Below are 15,756 nucleotides of genomic sequence, written 5' to 3' on the forward strand. Positions count from 1 at the left end.
GCATTTTTTTAGCTTAGCTTTGTGTTAATGTTTGTAATATTTTTGTGCTCTCACAATGTAATGACCTCTCATTATAATGTTTGCTTTTGTCTGGACCACGACTATAAATGTCATTAAATCGCGTGCCCATTGTTTATGGGCACGTTATTAATGTTGACCTTTCAATGTTTTTTTTTTTTGACATTGACCTTCCACATATATGTTAAGAGTCGTATGTTCTATTATTCTGAAAAATATTGTTATGTATATTAAATAAAAGGCAGATAACAAAAAAAGTTTTGCATGAATTCAGAAAATTTTCATAGTATTGACTTTGTCCACCTATTATTGTTCAAATTATAATTAACAGCAGTGATGCCTTATTACGTATGCTAATATGTTATTTTATGATTCTCCAACACGCATAAGTGCTCAATATATCATTCATACTGGAATTGGTTACATATAACAATATTAAAATCATTGTCTTAATATCTGTGTAAAATTGTTTGCATAAAAATTCATTTCCACATTTAGGTGAATAAAATTTTTAACATGTTGCAAAACTGTTCTTACAGTAGTTTACATAACAATTGTACAAAGTTGTTAGCATATTGTTGTAAGCATTCAGTAATCTAAATTCTTAACATTGGGAAAAATATCTGTAGCACCTATATTTTAACAGGGTCATCATGGGATAGTAAAACCTGGAATTGTCAGGGAATTTGATTTTTGAGAAGAAAAAAAGTCAAGGAAATGGTGGCCAAAAGCTTTAAAAATCTTGCAACAAACCTGAAAATAACCAATTTCAAAATTAACTGTAAAAATAAGTAGCCACTAATGTTTAAAGTAAATAAATCTGACATCTACTATTTATTATTTATTTTAAAAATTTTCTGCATTGTTAAAATTTTTCGATTTGTTAAACCAAGATAATTTTGAAATACACTTTTTGTTTAAAATCTTCTTAAATTTTAATTGATAAATAACTATTCCTAAATAAACATATTTACAATTCAGTACTACTATGTTTTCAAAACTAATCTTTTTGTAAAAATTAATTATTTTTTTTACAAGTAACAAATTTTACAGGTGAGCTATATGATTGTTTTCTGGTGTGACTCTGTTAATGAACTTAATTTTTTTCTGATTTTGAACAAAACTTTTGTGTATTATGTCACATTTGTGTATTATGTCATTTTAATGTAAAACCTTTACTTGGTGAAATTTTAATATAGTATTCAACATATTTTCTATCAAAAAGATTCATTGCTTATGAAATATAAAAATATTATCTTAACTCTTTGGTGACCAATCCAGAAGATTTCCACTCTTTGTAAACTATCAGTACACGACTGATGAGGGAGATTTTCTCATTTGGCAATAGTTACATACCTGACAACTTTTAATCCTTTCGAGGATTTTTCCTAGTCATAGTAAAATGAAATGTAAATTACAATTTTAGGCAGAAGCATGCATTGTATTTTGAGAAGGCTTCTGCGGACTACCACAACAGTATTCCATATTAATATATATACTTAATTTTTTTAAAAGTAGTGGTGATCAAAAAGATTATAAATTAAGTTTATAAATGCAAGGAATATATAGAAAGCATACATTTTACTACCACTTTAAATATAGAAATAAAATTTTACGCCAAATGCGTAAAAGTTGGCAAGTTTGTAGTTAGTTTTAGCTGTTAAAAAATATGTACAGTAGTTAGCTTAAACTGAAAGCAATTTGCTCATTTTTCAAAGTTTTAAAGATGAAATATTAAATGCATAGCAAAAATGTCATTTGGAAATATGTTGAAATTTTTCTGGAAAAGTAAAATTTCAGAAGGAACTCTGTTTTTAATATTTTTTTACTTAATGTTTGAGCATTTAGCAATGTATAAAGTTTTAAGTAAATTTCATCATTAATAACTTTATTGTATAAATAACTTATTTTATGAATTATTTCAGCATTATGCAAGATGACAAATACTTAATGCGCGTTGGAAGTCTGATTTTCTTAAATATTGGTCAACTACTACCTTCACAGTTGCAATCCTTTCACAACAATACTTGCATTTTCCCCGTATGTATTACTCAAGTTTTGTTATATGTTTCTTATGAATTTGTAATAATAAATTTTTAAGCGAAACTCTTAGTTTTAATTTTGAAAATTCATGTCAACATCATGTTGGTTTGTGTAAATTATATTTTGTTATTGTATTTGAATAGTATTTGTTATATTTTGTGTATTTAGATTTCTTTCATTTCAACTCGTTATAAATCATACAAACGTCGTCCTTGATGTTAATAAAAAAAAAATGTCTCCATTATTTATACTTATTCTAAAAAAGTTTGGACGAAAGTTTTGATTAGGATTTTTTTAATTAGAAAACTATAAAATGTTTAAAACTGAAAATGTTCTGTTCTTTTTAATGATAGTTTCTCAAAACTTGAGTATGTGGTGTACAAACTAAGCAAAAACTTCTATTTCTACAAGTTCAAAACAAAATTCTTAACAAATTTTTTTTTTCTTTCTTTAATTGTGTTTTAAAAACTTGCTTTATTAAAAAAAATGGCACAATTATCTACTTGTTATTAACTACTTGTTGGAAATGAGCTCCTGAAATTCCATATTAATTGGTTCTGTAGCTCCATAAATGCTGTCACCCAGTTTGAAATATGCAGCTTTGTGATATCTTTAATTTTATGTAGAAGTTTATTGTTTAAAAGTGTAAATCTTCGAAAATACCTCAACACATTCAGGATCAGGAGTCTACAGCATATGATAGGTAATATCCTTTTTGGGAATTTGAATTTGGAACATTTTATTTAAACTTTTAGAAGTTCATTGTAATTTTGAATAATATGTCGCAAAGTGTTGACCTTCAATATGAGCTTTCGGTTCTAAGTTTTTTTAAATTTTTTATTTATTTAAATTTGATCGTGGGTGTTTAAGCATAGTAGTAAACAACTGCACCTGTTTGGCTCTTTTGAGAGGGTTGGGTATGTGACATACTGCACGCTGGGTTTTTTGTTTGTATTTTAAGGGAGTGGGAAACGGATAAAAGAATTATTGGTTTATATGCATTTAAATTCATCATTGGCAGTTTGAGATTTAAATATTGGTATGCAAGTCTATAGAAGCCATATTTTTTTCAATTGAGTAAGGGAAAGATGTAAGATGAGAGATATAATTGGAGTAAGGATTTTATATAACCTTTGAATTGAAATTTGTCTTCGCTTTGAGCCTATAGGCCTAGGGAAGTGCTTCCTTTTGATAATCCTGAGCAGGTTTGAATATTTTTTGTTTTATAAACCTATGTTAGTCTCAGCCGATCACTTGGTCTAGTGGTTACTGTACTGGACTACGGGGCCAGCAATTGTGGGTTTGAATCCCACCGTAGGCATGGATGTAACTTACTCTCTCTATGTCTGTGTTCTATGTCTTTTCTTTTGTGTGAATGTAACCCACCCTATAAACGGGTTTGTGGTTGTATGACGTGAGCAACGCTACTCCACTGCCGCAGCTTAGCCACAGGTGCCCACTGGGTAAGAATAAGAGAGTAGCAATTCTGGCATTTCTGAAACCAATGGGAAATGTGCCCGCCATTGAAAAAAAAAAAAACTTATGTTAGTCTGAAGAAAGAAATCTCTTTTTACCCTATAATTTTTGCATAAGGAAAGTGAGTAACTTCTGAAACAAGTAGCTGTAGCAACTTTTTTTCCTAAGTGTCAATTAGATTTTTTTTTTATTTATATAAATCTTTGTATCGAAGTTTTAATTTTTTAAGAAATACTTGATTTCGAATCAAAATAATAGATGTCTCATGCATTCTTAATTGTAGGTTGGTTATAAAGTGATACGAATGTATTGGAGTATGAGGAAATTAGGTAGGAGGAGCCAGTACACGTGTCTTATAAACGATGTCAACGGTAAACCAGAATTTAATATTAGTGTGAAAGAAACAGATCAAAAAGAAATTTTTTTGAAAGATGTCAGCTCTAAAGGTTTGATTGTTTTCATATCTCTTATGTACCATAAAGTGTATAAAACTGATATTTTAGGGTTTATCAATACATTCTCATATAACACGGTGCATAGTGTTTTTAAAAAGTGCTTAAAGGTGCTTATTTTTTAAAAGCCTTTAAAGGTGCTTTTTTCATTGGGAGATTTTAAAAAGTGCTTAATTTTCCCTTTTTAAAAATGAAATTTTTTCCTTTACTATGTCCATTTTCCATTCTTTACCATGTATTATGCAAAGTATGCTTTTCGCATTGTTCTATTCATCGTTTTCACAATCCTTTCAACCACAATCTATTTTGGCGTCCAGTCAGCCAATAGCGTATGAAAGCGTCAATCATTTTACATGTTTGATGAAATACTTGGGAGTTCATATGTGCATCTACTGAGCTGGGTTCGGTGAGATTCTTGCACTCGCATGTGCAACTCTGCTGCATTTTGCAATATATTATCAATATCAGACTTCATTTTCCACCCACTTGTATCGAACCGTAAAATCTCTCGATCTTTATATAATGGCTAATATAATCAAGTAAACAGTTCTTTGTCAGAAACAAGTTATTTTATCAACATCATGTAAACTCTGAAAATTATTTTTTTTTGTTCATGTATATGGCGCTTAAAAATGTTTTTTTAGTGCTTAAAAGGTGCTTATTTTTTGTTAAATGATTTGGCTATGCACCCTGTCTAATCATTAATAAATATAGATATCTTTCGCTTAAAATTAATATAAGTTTTAACAGAATTAGAGCAGTGATGGCTCTGTGTTTAAGGCATTGATCTGTCATCGTGAAGAACTGAGGTGTGATACCCAGTGGCGTCTTGAAGCCCATCAACTTCAAACCAAGGTATACCAGCTACATAGCTGCCAACTCTACTGGATTTTGCCAGTTTCTCCTGGTCTACTGGTATAATAAAAATTCTCCTGGTTTTTGTACATTTTACAAAATTTCCTAAAATTGAGAAAGTTTCCTAAGAAACATCCCTATCGGAATAGAATTTTTACGTAATATAGCAAGTCTCATTTATAGTAATCAATCTAAAACTTTTTGTATCTTTTTTTTTTGTTCAAAAATTTTCAGTTATTTTTATCCGGAACTCTCTTTTTGTATTAATCAAAAATCTTTCAACTATCATCAATGAATTACTTGTCTATTACTATTTAAAATTATAAATTAGCACAAAAAAAACATTTCAATTTCATTTATTGTCAATCATTAAGGGAAAATATTGTAGACTATTTATAGTCATTAGTGTGATAAAGTTTTTTGTATTTTTATGACAATAAAAATCTCTAAAATTACCTGTACGTAAAATATTTATTATATTATGAAACAGTTATAGTTCATATTATTTCGTAAAATCTAATGGATTTTTTCCCTATACATGTTGGCAGCTAGTCTGGGAAGTAAAGGCGGCCTGTGTGCAATGTTGACTACATTGCCACAATCATTACAGTTATGACATTGTGAAGCTTTAATTTGCTAGCTCCCTGGCTTTCTTTGAGCTGTTGCAGGAATGTTTTACTTTTCAACAGTATTTTGCCTGTGAATTATTTATTCGTCCCTTATTTTACTGTAGTTACATGTAATATTTATTTATCATTTCTTCTTAAAAATTATTCTCTATTACTTTTCCATTCTGATTATTATTCAAAATTGAAGGTTTAAAACTAAAAGTGTTATTTCTTTAGTAAATTATAAAGCTTTACCTTACTACATTTTATTTTTTTGACATACATGTTTGGTCAACATTTTGCAATCATTAAATGGTAAATAGTTAAATTTACTTTCAAACTGTGTGCAAAACTGTGACCCAATAAAGGTTACAATATGTTTGCTATAATGAAAAGATATTTTATGAAAATTTCTTCAAGTAGCAGTGAGAGTTGTTATTACTTCTATACGATCTTTGTGATATTTTAGATACAGTTTTGAAAATTTTGACATTAAAAAAAAAATTAAAATCTAAACATTAGATTAATTTTGATGTGACCTTTTATTGTTATTTGGTTCTGAAATAATGTCTTTTTTTTATGTTGCTTTCAAACATATCTTCTCAGAAATAGTACTTTTAAGACTTACATACAGGGTCGGCAAGTTTTTGACACATGACGGTTTTTACCGGTTTATACCATGGTTTTTACCGTCATGTCAAAAACCCATAGTTTTGATGAAACTGTATTTTAATTTGAGTTTAACTGCTTATAATTTAAAATTAATTCATTTTTCGGCAATAAAATTATAAAAAAAAGTTGTTAAAAGGTATTTAAGAACAGATTTTTGCATTTTCCCAACATGATTATATCAAATCATACTATTTGAAGTAAAATATTAGGATTCTAAACAAAATTTTCAAGCATCATTTTGTTTGGCATATTACATAACTGAAGAATATCAAGTCATTCCTGACTTAGAGTTTGTTAGTAGTTACAAGTTTTGAAAGTTTTGTTTAGCTTATTTCTAATATTTAAGAAATGTCAAATTTTAAATTCTTTTTTTAGTTCTTGAATTTATTAATACGTAGTTCCAAGTTTTTTTGTTTGTTTATTTCTAACAATTAAGAAGTGCAAAATTTTGAATCCTTTGCAAATCAAGCTATAATGATAAAAGTTAAGTATCACTATTTTCAATAAGTATGTTACAATATTTCTGTATGAATGTATATCCTTCTATAAGAATATATGTATATAGTTGCAAAATCAATAGCAATCATTTACAACATTCATTTATAAAGGCAATTAAGTGAAAATAATATATTGTCCTCTATATGCCATAAAGTAAGGAAAACAGTAGGTTTTTGACGGTTTTTACCACTGTCATGTCAAAAACCAGTTTTTGATGGCAAAAACCCAACCTTGCTTACATACTATATAAAACATTTTTAAGATATGTTATAAAGTATTTTTACGAAAATTTTGGAGCTAACAGATACTTAATAAAATTTGATTTTAAAATAAGCCTGGAACTCTGAAAAATTCATTTAAACTTGCTTATTATTTTCAAAAGCTTATCTTGTCCAAATACACTTTGAAACATCTTTCCTTGTTCTTCTTGTTTACATGAGTTACAGTTTAGACTTTTAAGAAAACATTCATAATGTTAAACTATGTAAAAATAATGAAACCCATTGTTCACAAACTTGTAAATAATTGTAATTATTATTATAATTGATTAGAAAAATTAATAATAATTGCTTTAAGGTTTATAACAAAAATTCATATAGTACTCTTATATTCTTTCTTAACTAAGTTACTTTTTTTTTCTGTGTAATCAGGTGTTTGGCAAAAAGTGTTGTATCCTATAGAGAAAATGCGAAAACAGGCAAAGACCATTAAAATGTTTCCCGATTTCATCACTGGTGATGATTTGTTTGGATTGACTGAACCTGCTGTCTTAAGAATAATTGAATCAGTAAATATGCTTTTATAATATTGTCTGTAACTTTTTATTTTTAAATGTGTGCCTTTGTCAGCTTAATATTTGTTTATGTAATATGTATTGTGTTATGTAAATACTAGTTAATCACTCATCAAGGGATAAATTTTAATAATAAATTGTAATTCCTTCTGTTAATTAGTCATTTTTTAAGATACAGGGATTTACTTTTTGTTTTTAAATTTTAAAGTTATGTTATAAAATTTAATTTATTTTTATTGGTTATATAAAAATTATATTTGTAACATAGTACAGTAGGGAACCGATTATCCGGAACGATCGGGACCATCGCTATTCCGGATAACTGATTTCTCCGGTTTTCGGAATCGCTACAAAAAAACGTTTTTTTATTGTTAAACCCAACTAAAAAAAAAAAAAATTTGGAAATAATCTTAAAAAGAAGAAAAAACGATGAAGTAATACACTAATGATTATTTCCAAAATGATGGTAAGGTAAACATCTTTCAAAAAAGAAAGAAAAATCCTAAAATCTTATGAGGAAAAAAAAAATTCTTTTTTAAATGGCCGGAAAATTTATCGAATTTCGTTCCGGTTTTTTGGTTTTCCGGTTTTCTGATTTCCGGATAACGGGTTCTGTACTGTATAATAATAAAAAAAACTGATTTACAAGAACAGGGCTGATTGTGCTCCGGAAAAAATCCGGATTTCTGGATTTTTCGTTAACCGTGATCCGGAGATCGAAGATTCATATGTTTAAAAAAATCGGTGATCACAAAACATTTCAAAGGTGGAACTTAAAATTGCAGTTTATTTTATTTGTTTATAAGAGAGCTACTTTATAAGCTTCTATTCAAGATTAATATTCATTTTTTATCAGTAAATAGTTATTATAATCATAAACTCAAGAAAGAAAGACATATTTGTAAATTTCAATTGCTTCTCCAGCTCATCATAGGTATGTGTAAAATTTTAAATATATTTTAAGTAAACTAGGAAATATTGAGAACAAGGAAAAAACCTTGTTTAAATTTTTTTTCTCTAATTTTTCGGTTTAAACTTTTTTATTTATTAATTTTTTTTTTTACTCAAGAAATTTTCCGGGATTTCGACTGGGGCTCACAATTACCCCTGCAAGAATCCACATCTCTAAATTGACTACTTGTCTGTGTTAACCAGTGTTTTACATTCATAAAAAGTTTGGTTATACTTGAAAATAATAGTAGAGGTTTTATTTTTTTAAAGTCTTTTATGCGGCTAATGAAAAAAAAATGCTTTGTTTTAAGTTCTTTAGCAAGTTTAAAATGGAGATTATTTAAACTGAAGAGTTTATCAATGTGTGGGTACATCGTGGTATTTTATATTCCATTCATTTATTATGTTACAATAGTAGTGATTTTAGTAAAAATGTAGTTTGACCCCACCCTTGGCATTCTATTGAAAGTCACTAATTTCACACGTTATTATGGACCAAGATTAACTGTTTCAAATCGAAATAAACTGAACAAAGTAGATAAACAATGTTTTAAATTAGAAAATTAATAAATAATTATTATCGTCTAGGGCAGGGGTGGCGAACCTTTATACACCAACGTGCCGTTTTCTCTAAAAAATTGCTTAATGAGGTCATAGACGTGCCGTCAAATAATATTGACTTCGTGATTATTGGGAAAATAATATTGAAAACTATCAACTCAAAACTCTTCATTTACATTGAAAAAAAAATACATTTTGCAATGTCTCAATTATACAAGTAATTCAACTTAAAGTAACATCAATGGGACTTTTGTTGTCGCAGATTAGATGACCAATAACTTATATTAGGTTGTAAGATGTTAGTTTAAACAGGACCGTTGATTGCTAGTTTTTGCTAGTTATTTATTGTTATCTTGTTTTTTACGGTTATTAATTGTTTTTTAGTATTAATTTTTTTATTAGTAATTGTTTAATATTTTGTTTGTTTTTTGTGAATTTTAATTTAATTGTTTCATAGCGTAATAACATTTGTGTAATAACAATTGTGATCGGTGGAGTGCCCAAAATATTGTGTCGCCTGCCATTGGTTCGCCATCCCTGGTCTAGGATGAGGTTAAACTACCATTCAACTGATATATTACATTCCTGTTTGAGCTGTTCCTCTCTAGATATTCAGAGAACTTCTTTCTGAAAATTGGTTGAGATGCCTGTATTGTAATTGCCACTTGTTATACATTTACTCTATTTTTATCTTTGTTTACTTTACAGCTACCTGGTGTGGAAACACTGAATGATTACAATTTCCGCTATGGACGCTCACCTTTTCTTGAGCTTCCTTTGGCTATCAACCCAACTGGCTGTGCTCGGTCAGAGCCTAAATTACGCACTCACTTTAAAAGGTATTTATCACGGTTCTTAATCTCTTTCAATGCATTGTTAACTTAAACATTTTATAAAATATAATATCTATTTCCTTTTTTTAAAAAATTTTAATAACATTTTATTGTTTAGTACTTTGAAAATTAGTTTAAACGCATTAACTGCAGTGGAAGAATGTTAGATAACTGACATAATAAATTTGCATTGGTGTGCAAGAAATGCAATTTTGTTTTTATTACAGGGTTGCCACAGGCGACTAAAATGTGACTATTTTCGGCCTGACGCAACTAAAAAGGCAACTATTTCAGGAAAATGAGGCTTTTCTGTACTCCTAGCCATGTTTTTTTAAGCATAAATTGGGTTGCACAACCTGCCGGAGCTTCTAAATAAAAGAAAACAAATTCTTATGCAATCATTAATGTCTAAAATGCCAAGAATTTAATTTTCCACTACATTTAATTAAGTGTATTTTAATTTTCTTTCTTTCTCTAATTTATAATTTTGTTATTTTTGTGAATTGTTTTTTTCTTCTATCAACATTAGTTTTAATTATTTACTGTTTTCACCTTTTATCTAGGTGTGCATTTTTTGTTATGTGCATTATTTTTAATTGTAAAAAAAACTTCTTTTTATTAAAAAATAGATCATGGTTTATGACAGTTAAGTTAGTCAATAATATTTTAGTCATATTTTTTTATACATTTTTGTTTGTATGCAGGCAATTATTTTCGTAGTTTTTGGCAACTATTTTGGTGCTTTAGGCTACTACAAGCAACTGTTTTGCTCATTTTTTTCTCTTAATCCTTGTTGTAGGCCCCATACTCTCCTTCATTCAAGCACTACCACAAGAACATCATTTGTACATTCTGCATTTACTGGAATGGAAACTTCATCACCTTATGTCAAACAGTTTGTTCATTCCAAATCTTCACAGTACAGGAAGATGAAGATTGAATGGAGAAATAATGTGTACCTTGCACGCAGCCGTATACAGGTAAGTGGAATATACGAAGCATTTTTATACATGGTGCATAGCATTTTAAAAAAGTACTTAAAGGTGCTTTTTTCATTGGGAGTTTTTAAAAAGTGCTTAATTTTTCCCTTTCGAAAATTAGATTTTTTTCTTTACCATGTCAACTTTCCTCACTTATTGTGCAAAAGCGTGCTTTTCACATTGTTCTATTCAACGTTTTCACAATTCATTCGCAATCTATTTCGGCTTACCACCGATCCAAAGCGTATGAAAGTGCCAATCATTTTACATGTCTGGTGAAATACTTGGGAGTTCGCATGTGCATCTACTGAGTTGGGTCATAGCCACCGAGAAATAAGGCCGTCGAGATCATCAAGGTCTTTTAGTGACGTCACATTCTGTGGGGATATGTGATTAGCCGCCAATTTCAAATATTTGTCCTTCATTGAATAGCAGTGTTGTTTGTCCGTCGGATGTGTCCTTTTAAACGATTTAAAATAATCGTGTGTAGTTCCAAGATATAAAGGGAACTACAAAAATGTGCCTAAAGTATCAGTATTAAGGTTTCCGAAAAATGAGGAAATTTAAAAAAAAAATGGATTTATTCTACCAAACGAGACAGTTATCAAATAACCGTTAATAGTCGTGTAAGTGTTATTTATCTTTCATGTTTTAATATTCGTTTTTGCAGACTTAATAATAAGCTTTTTAATTAAATAATGAAATAAATTGTATTTAAGAATTACATTGCTTTAGGTGTTTCTTATTGTTAGCAAACATTAGAATATGAAACTAGCAAAACATTCGTACTTTTGCAAAACTCTTAGACAAATTTAAACATTATTTGTTGTGTTTAAATGTATATATAAACAAATATAAGATATCATTAAGAGTTAACATTTGTATTATTTAAAAAGAATCTTTAGTTTTATAGTTTTAAAAGAAAGAGAAATTAATAACAATGTTGATTGGCATTTGAAGCTTATTTATTCTTAACGATAGCTTACGATTATATGAGTAAAACTTCATAAATATTCATACTTGAAAAAAAGAAAGAGAAAAAAAACTCCGGTACATTAGATTATATTAATAAAAATGGAATTTAATTCATTGTTAGTAGCCTTTTTAAGTTTTGTATGTTATTATTTAAATGAATATTAATGAAACTGTTGTTCTTGCTTCATATGGTATTATTCTTTCGAATACAGATGAATCGTATTTGTGTTATCTTATGCTGATACCTTAAAAAATGTATTTTACTATTTTAACAAACATTTCGTACCAATTCAGGACAGTTCTATAAACTAATACATTTTATTTACTATGATGAATTTTGTTTTAAAACTCGCACTTGAAACTGTTTCGTTCTGTATCATTTTCGCCCTGATTTTGTGAAAGGCATGTGTGTGTGTGTGTGTCTATATATATATATATATATATATAGCCAGAACATTGTAATTTTCCCCACGAGGGGAACCAATCTAAAAATTTGCCGTTACTTGCTAGTGTGTATATTTTAGAAAATATAGACAACTTTTTAATTAATATTCAAAGTAGTTTGTTCATTTTAAAAAATCTTCTCTATTTTCTTAGAATGTGTTTTTTTCCCTATAATTATCCAATCAATATTTCCTCCTTGTAATATATTTTTGTACAAATCTGGCAACAAAAAAATTTTATTGANAAACTTTCTTTGAAAATATGTTAAAATAAAAAAGCCTTAGGGATTTAAAAATTTAGAATTTTCTCGACTTTTTTTAAAATTTGAAAAAAGTTAAGCAGTTTAATCATTTTTTGAAGATAAATTATTGATTATAACTTAAATGAGCATGTAAAGCATCCTCAAAATGAATGATTATACCTTTATTTTAAAAAATTGTTGCAAAGGTACTGTGACCCCTTAAATGATAAATTCTGCTTCCTTTAGATCTAAATAACTGCAAACAAAAGTGCAAATTTGAAAAATTATTGTTTTGAAATAATCCTGTAGCATAGAAAAAGGCGCCAGTGTTTCATGCTGTATTTCATAGCTATAAATGATTAAAATGCTAATTATAATATTTTCACTGATCTTGACCTAAATTAATACAAAATTAAAATAAAAAAGTATGAAAATTATGTTTAATAAAAATTCTGCATCAAATGATTAAGTTACTTTTATATTTCTTATATTCATGTCAAACAAACTAACATAAATGTAGTGTATGAGACTAATGATTTGCTAATATTTTTTGGTTAACTTGTAAGTTTTTAAGTAAATCTTGAGCTTATTTGGGCATATGTAGTTTATAATGTATTGTTCAAATCTAAATGTGACTTACAGGAAGTTTACAGAACTTAAAATAATAATCGTAGAGTATTAACTAAAATATTGCTAGTTTTAATTTTGAAGAAGAGTGATTTGTTTTGGTTAATCTTATCATTTGTTGTAGGGTCTTGGTTTGTATGCAGCTAAGGATTTAGAAAAGCACACTATGGTTATTGAATACATAGGGCACATTATTCGCAATGAAATATCAGACAGAAACGAGGCCAGATATGACGCTCAAGTAAGTAGTATTATTTCTATATTTTGAATAGACTTTTTAATACCCTGAGAATAATATTAAAAAAGACACTGTTGCTGGTTGTTTTATATGCAGAGTGTCTTAAATTTTAGTACGATTTTTAAAACTTAATAACGGAAAAAAGAAAAATTCTTGTAGTAAATTTATGTGAGAGGATATAAATTTTTTAATCCAAAGATTCTGCTCTTTGTGCATAAATGTTTCAACAGATGGTGTTGTAAATCGATTTTTTTTTAAATTTTTATTTAAATGAGCTGCTTCCCCTTTTTTGAGGGAAATGAGACGAGAATGGTTTGGAGAATTTCTTCTTGACAGGAAAAGATTCTGAAGTATTTCTTCTCACGCTAAGTTGAATGAGACTGATAGTTTAAAAGTTATAGGTTTTTATGCACTAAAAGTACAATTTTGTGCTAGTATCTATTTACTCATTTGACATAGTCTAAACAAGAGATAAATTATTTTCTGTGTATTTTGAAAGAGACTATACATGAGTCAATAGAATATACAATTTAAAATTTTCAGTGGTTTTTCCCACATGTATTTATGTATACTTTATGCAGTTCGATTTTTTGCACTAGGGGCTGTCTGAACATTTAAGGTATATTTTCATTAATTTATTCATGCTGAATGAAACAAAACAGAAATCTATTAGGGCTTTGTGATAAAATAAGAAGCATCCATTTGTATTAGCACTTATTGATGCATTTATATTGCTCTGCAGACACTTGAAGAATTGTTTTCAATGTGTTTCTTCTAACTTGATGGAACGAGACTAAACACAAAATGAAAGGGCAATTGTTTAAAAAGTTGCAATTGTTGCTTTTTGTTTGTTTAAAAGTACTATTTTTGAATTAAACTTATTATGAAGAAACTCTTATAACTTCAAAACTATTTATCCTCAATTTTATCTAATTCAATTCAGCATGAAAAATAATGTCGGGAAATGTATTTTACATGTCAGATAGTCTCTAGATAGCAAAGTAAAAAGCGTACAGGTCAAAAGTTGTACTTTTTTGTGTGCATAAAATCACTTGCAATTTCTGAACTATTTGTTGAACTTAGTCTCATTTAATTCAACATTAAAAAAATATGTAGGAAACAGTACCTCACTTATTTAGATTGCACTCTCAGATGTTACAGGTATAAAATTGATTTTTTTCTGCATGTAAATTATCAGGGTTGGTTTAATTCAATATAGAATAAAAATATATAAAGTAAACAATGCTTCTCTTGCCTGTGTAGAAAATATTCAGTTCTCCTTTAACTGCTTCCCTGATTGTCCCGAGTTAACTCGGTTAAATATTTAAACTCAGTTAGCTATTTAGCTCGGGTATGTATATATATTGCAAATATTTATAATCCCGTGTAAACTCGGTCATAGCAGAATTTGTCAATACATTTTGTTTTATCATGTTTTTATTCGACAGGAAGCAAAACAAAAAGTAATAATTATCTGCTGTGATTGGAAGTTTGCCAATATTTGTTTTCGAGTTTTGCTACGTGTGGGACTGCAGATGTGTTTTGTGCAATTGTATATACGATGGTTGATGCATTTACATAGAAAAAAAAGAGTAAAAAAAAATGGTGTTTGCGAGCGAAAGTGAAAGTTGATTTTTCAGATTATGAGGACTAATATTTAACTTTTTTCATTTGCCTGAGATAATTTGAGATAGTAAACTGATGGTAAATGTAATATTTTTTTACACATAAAAAAAACTAAAATTTCAACTTAGAACGTGTGTATTATGTTTTGTTTCAGTTCCTTGTATTTATTAATAAAATTTAAAAAAAGGTTGATTTTTTTTCTTTTTTTTTTCTTCAAAAAAATTGGTAACGGAAATGGTTAACATTAGATTGCCCAAGAAAGTCATTTTGACTGCTTTTTAATTTCAATTAGAAAAACAGTGATGTATATAATGACGCAATTTCTTAGAATTTTGTGCGACATATAATTTTATTTTAATGCTAATATTTACTAATAACTGTAAATAATATTAAAAATTAATTTTAAGCGGATTTCTTTACACATTAGTTATTCTTTCACAATTTAGTCATTTTAAATGCTTTTGGCCAATGTAGGTCTGTACTAAGTTTCAGTCTTCCTAGGGTGATACATGCCAGAGTAGTTTAGATGTATCATTTACAAGAGCAAAACGAAAATTTTTCTAAAGAAACGCAACTTCTTGTTTTGCTTTAATTACTGAACTCTTTGTATTTCAGAATCGAGGAGTGTACATGTTTAGGTTGGATGAAAACAGGGTAATTGATGCAACATTGAGTGGAGGTCTTGCGAGGTACATAAATCACTCTTGCAATCCAAACTGTGTGGCTGAAAATGTACAGATAGACAGAGAAAACAAAATTCTCATCATCACCAACAGGAGGATACCAAGAGGAGAAGAGGTAACTTATCTCATTAAAACAGTTGATTTTATTAATTAACATTTCAATCAATCAATACAATAAAAGA

General features: G+C 28.4%; 1 protein-coding gene across 11 annotated transcripts in view; it reads left to right on the top strand.

Moving 5' to 3' along the window:
- Positions 1-15,756, top strand: part of LOC107452250 (histone-lysine N-methyltransferase 2C) — a 156,375-nt gene that overhangs the window by 132,896 nt on the left and 7,723 nt on the right. For all 11 annotated transcript variants that reach the window (XM_071187063.1, XM_071187065.1, XM_071187066.1 and 8 more), the window contains 7 exons: positions 1,944-2,058; positions 3,821-3,983; positions 7,273-7,409; positions 9,636-9,766; positions 10,560-10,740; positions 13,152-13,268; positions 15,507-15,689. In XM_071187063.1, coding sequence (XP_071043164.1) covers positions 1,944-2,058; positions 3,821-3,983; positions 7,273-7,409; positions 9,636-9,766; positions 10,560-10,740; positions 13,152-13,268; positions 15,507-15,689 — 1,027 coding nt within the window. The remainder of the gene's footprint in view (positions 1-1,943; positions 2,059-3,820; positions 3,984-7,272; positions 7,410-9,635; positions 9,767-10,559; positions 10,741-13,151; positions 13,269-15,506; positions 15,690-15,756) is intronic.

Source organism: Parasteatoda tepidariorum, chromosome 10, assembly GCF_043381705.1.
Source record: "Parasteatoda tepidariorum isolate YZ-2023 chromosome 10, CAS_Ptep_4.0, whole genome shotgun sequence".
In the NCBI taxonomy this organism is placed as follows: Eukaryota; Metazoa; Arthropoda; class Arachnida; order Araneae; family Theridiidae; genus Parasteatoda; species Parasteatoda tepidariorum.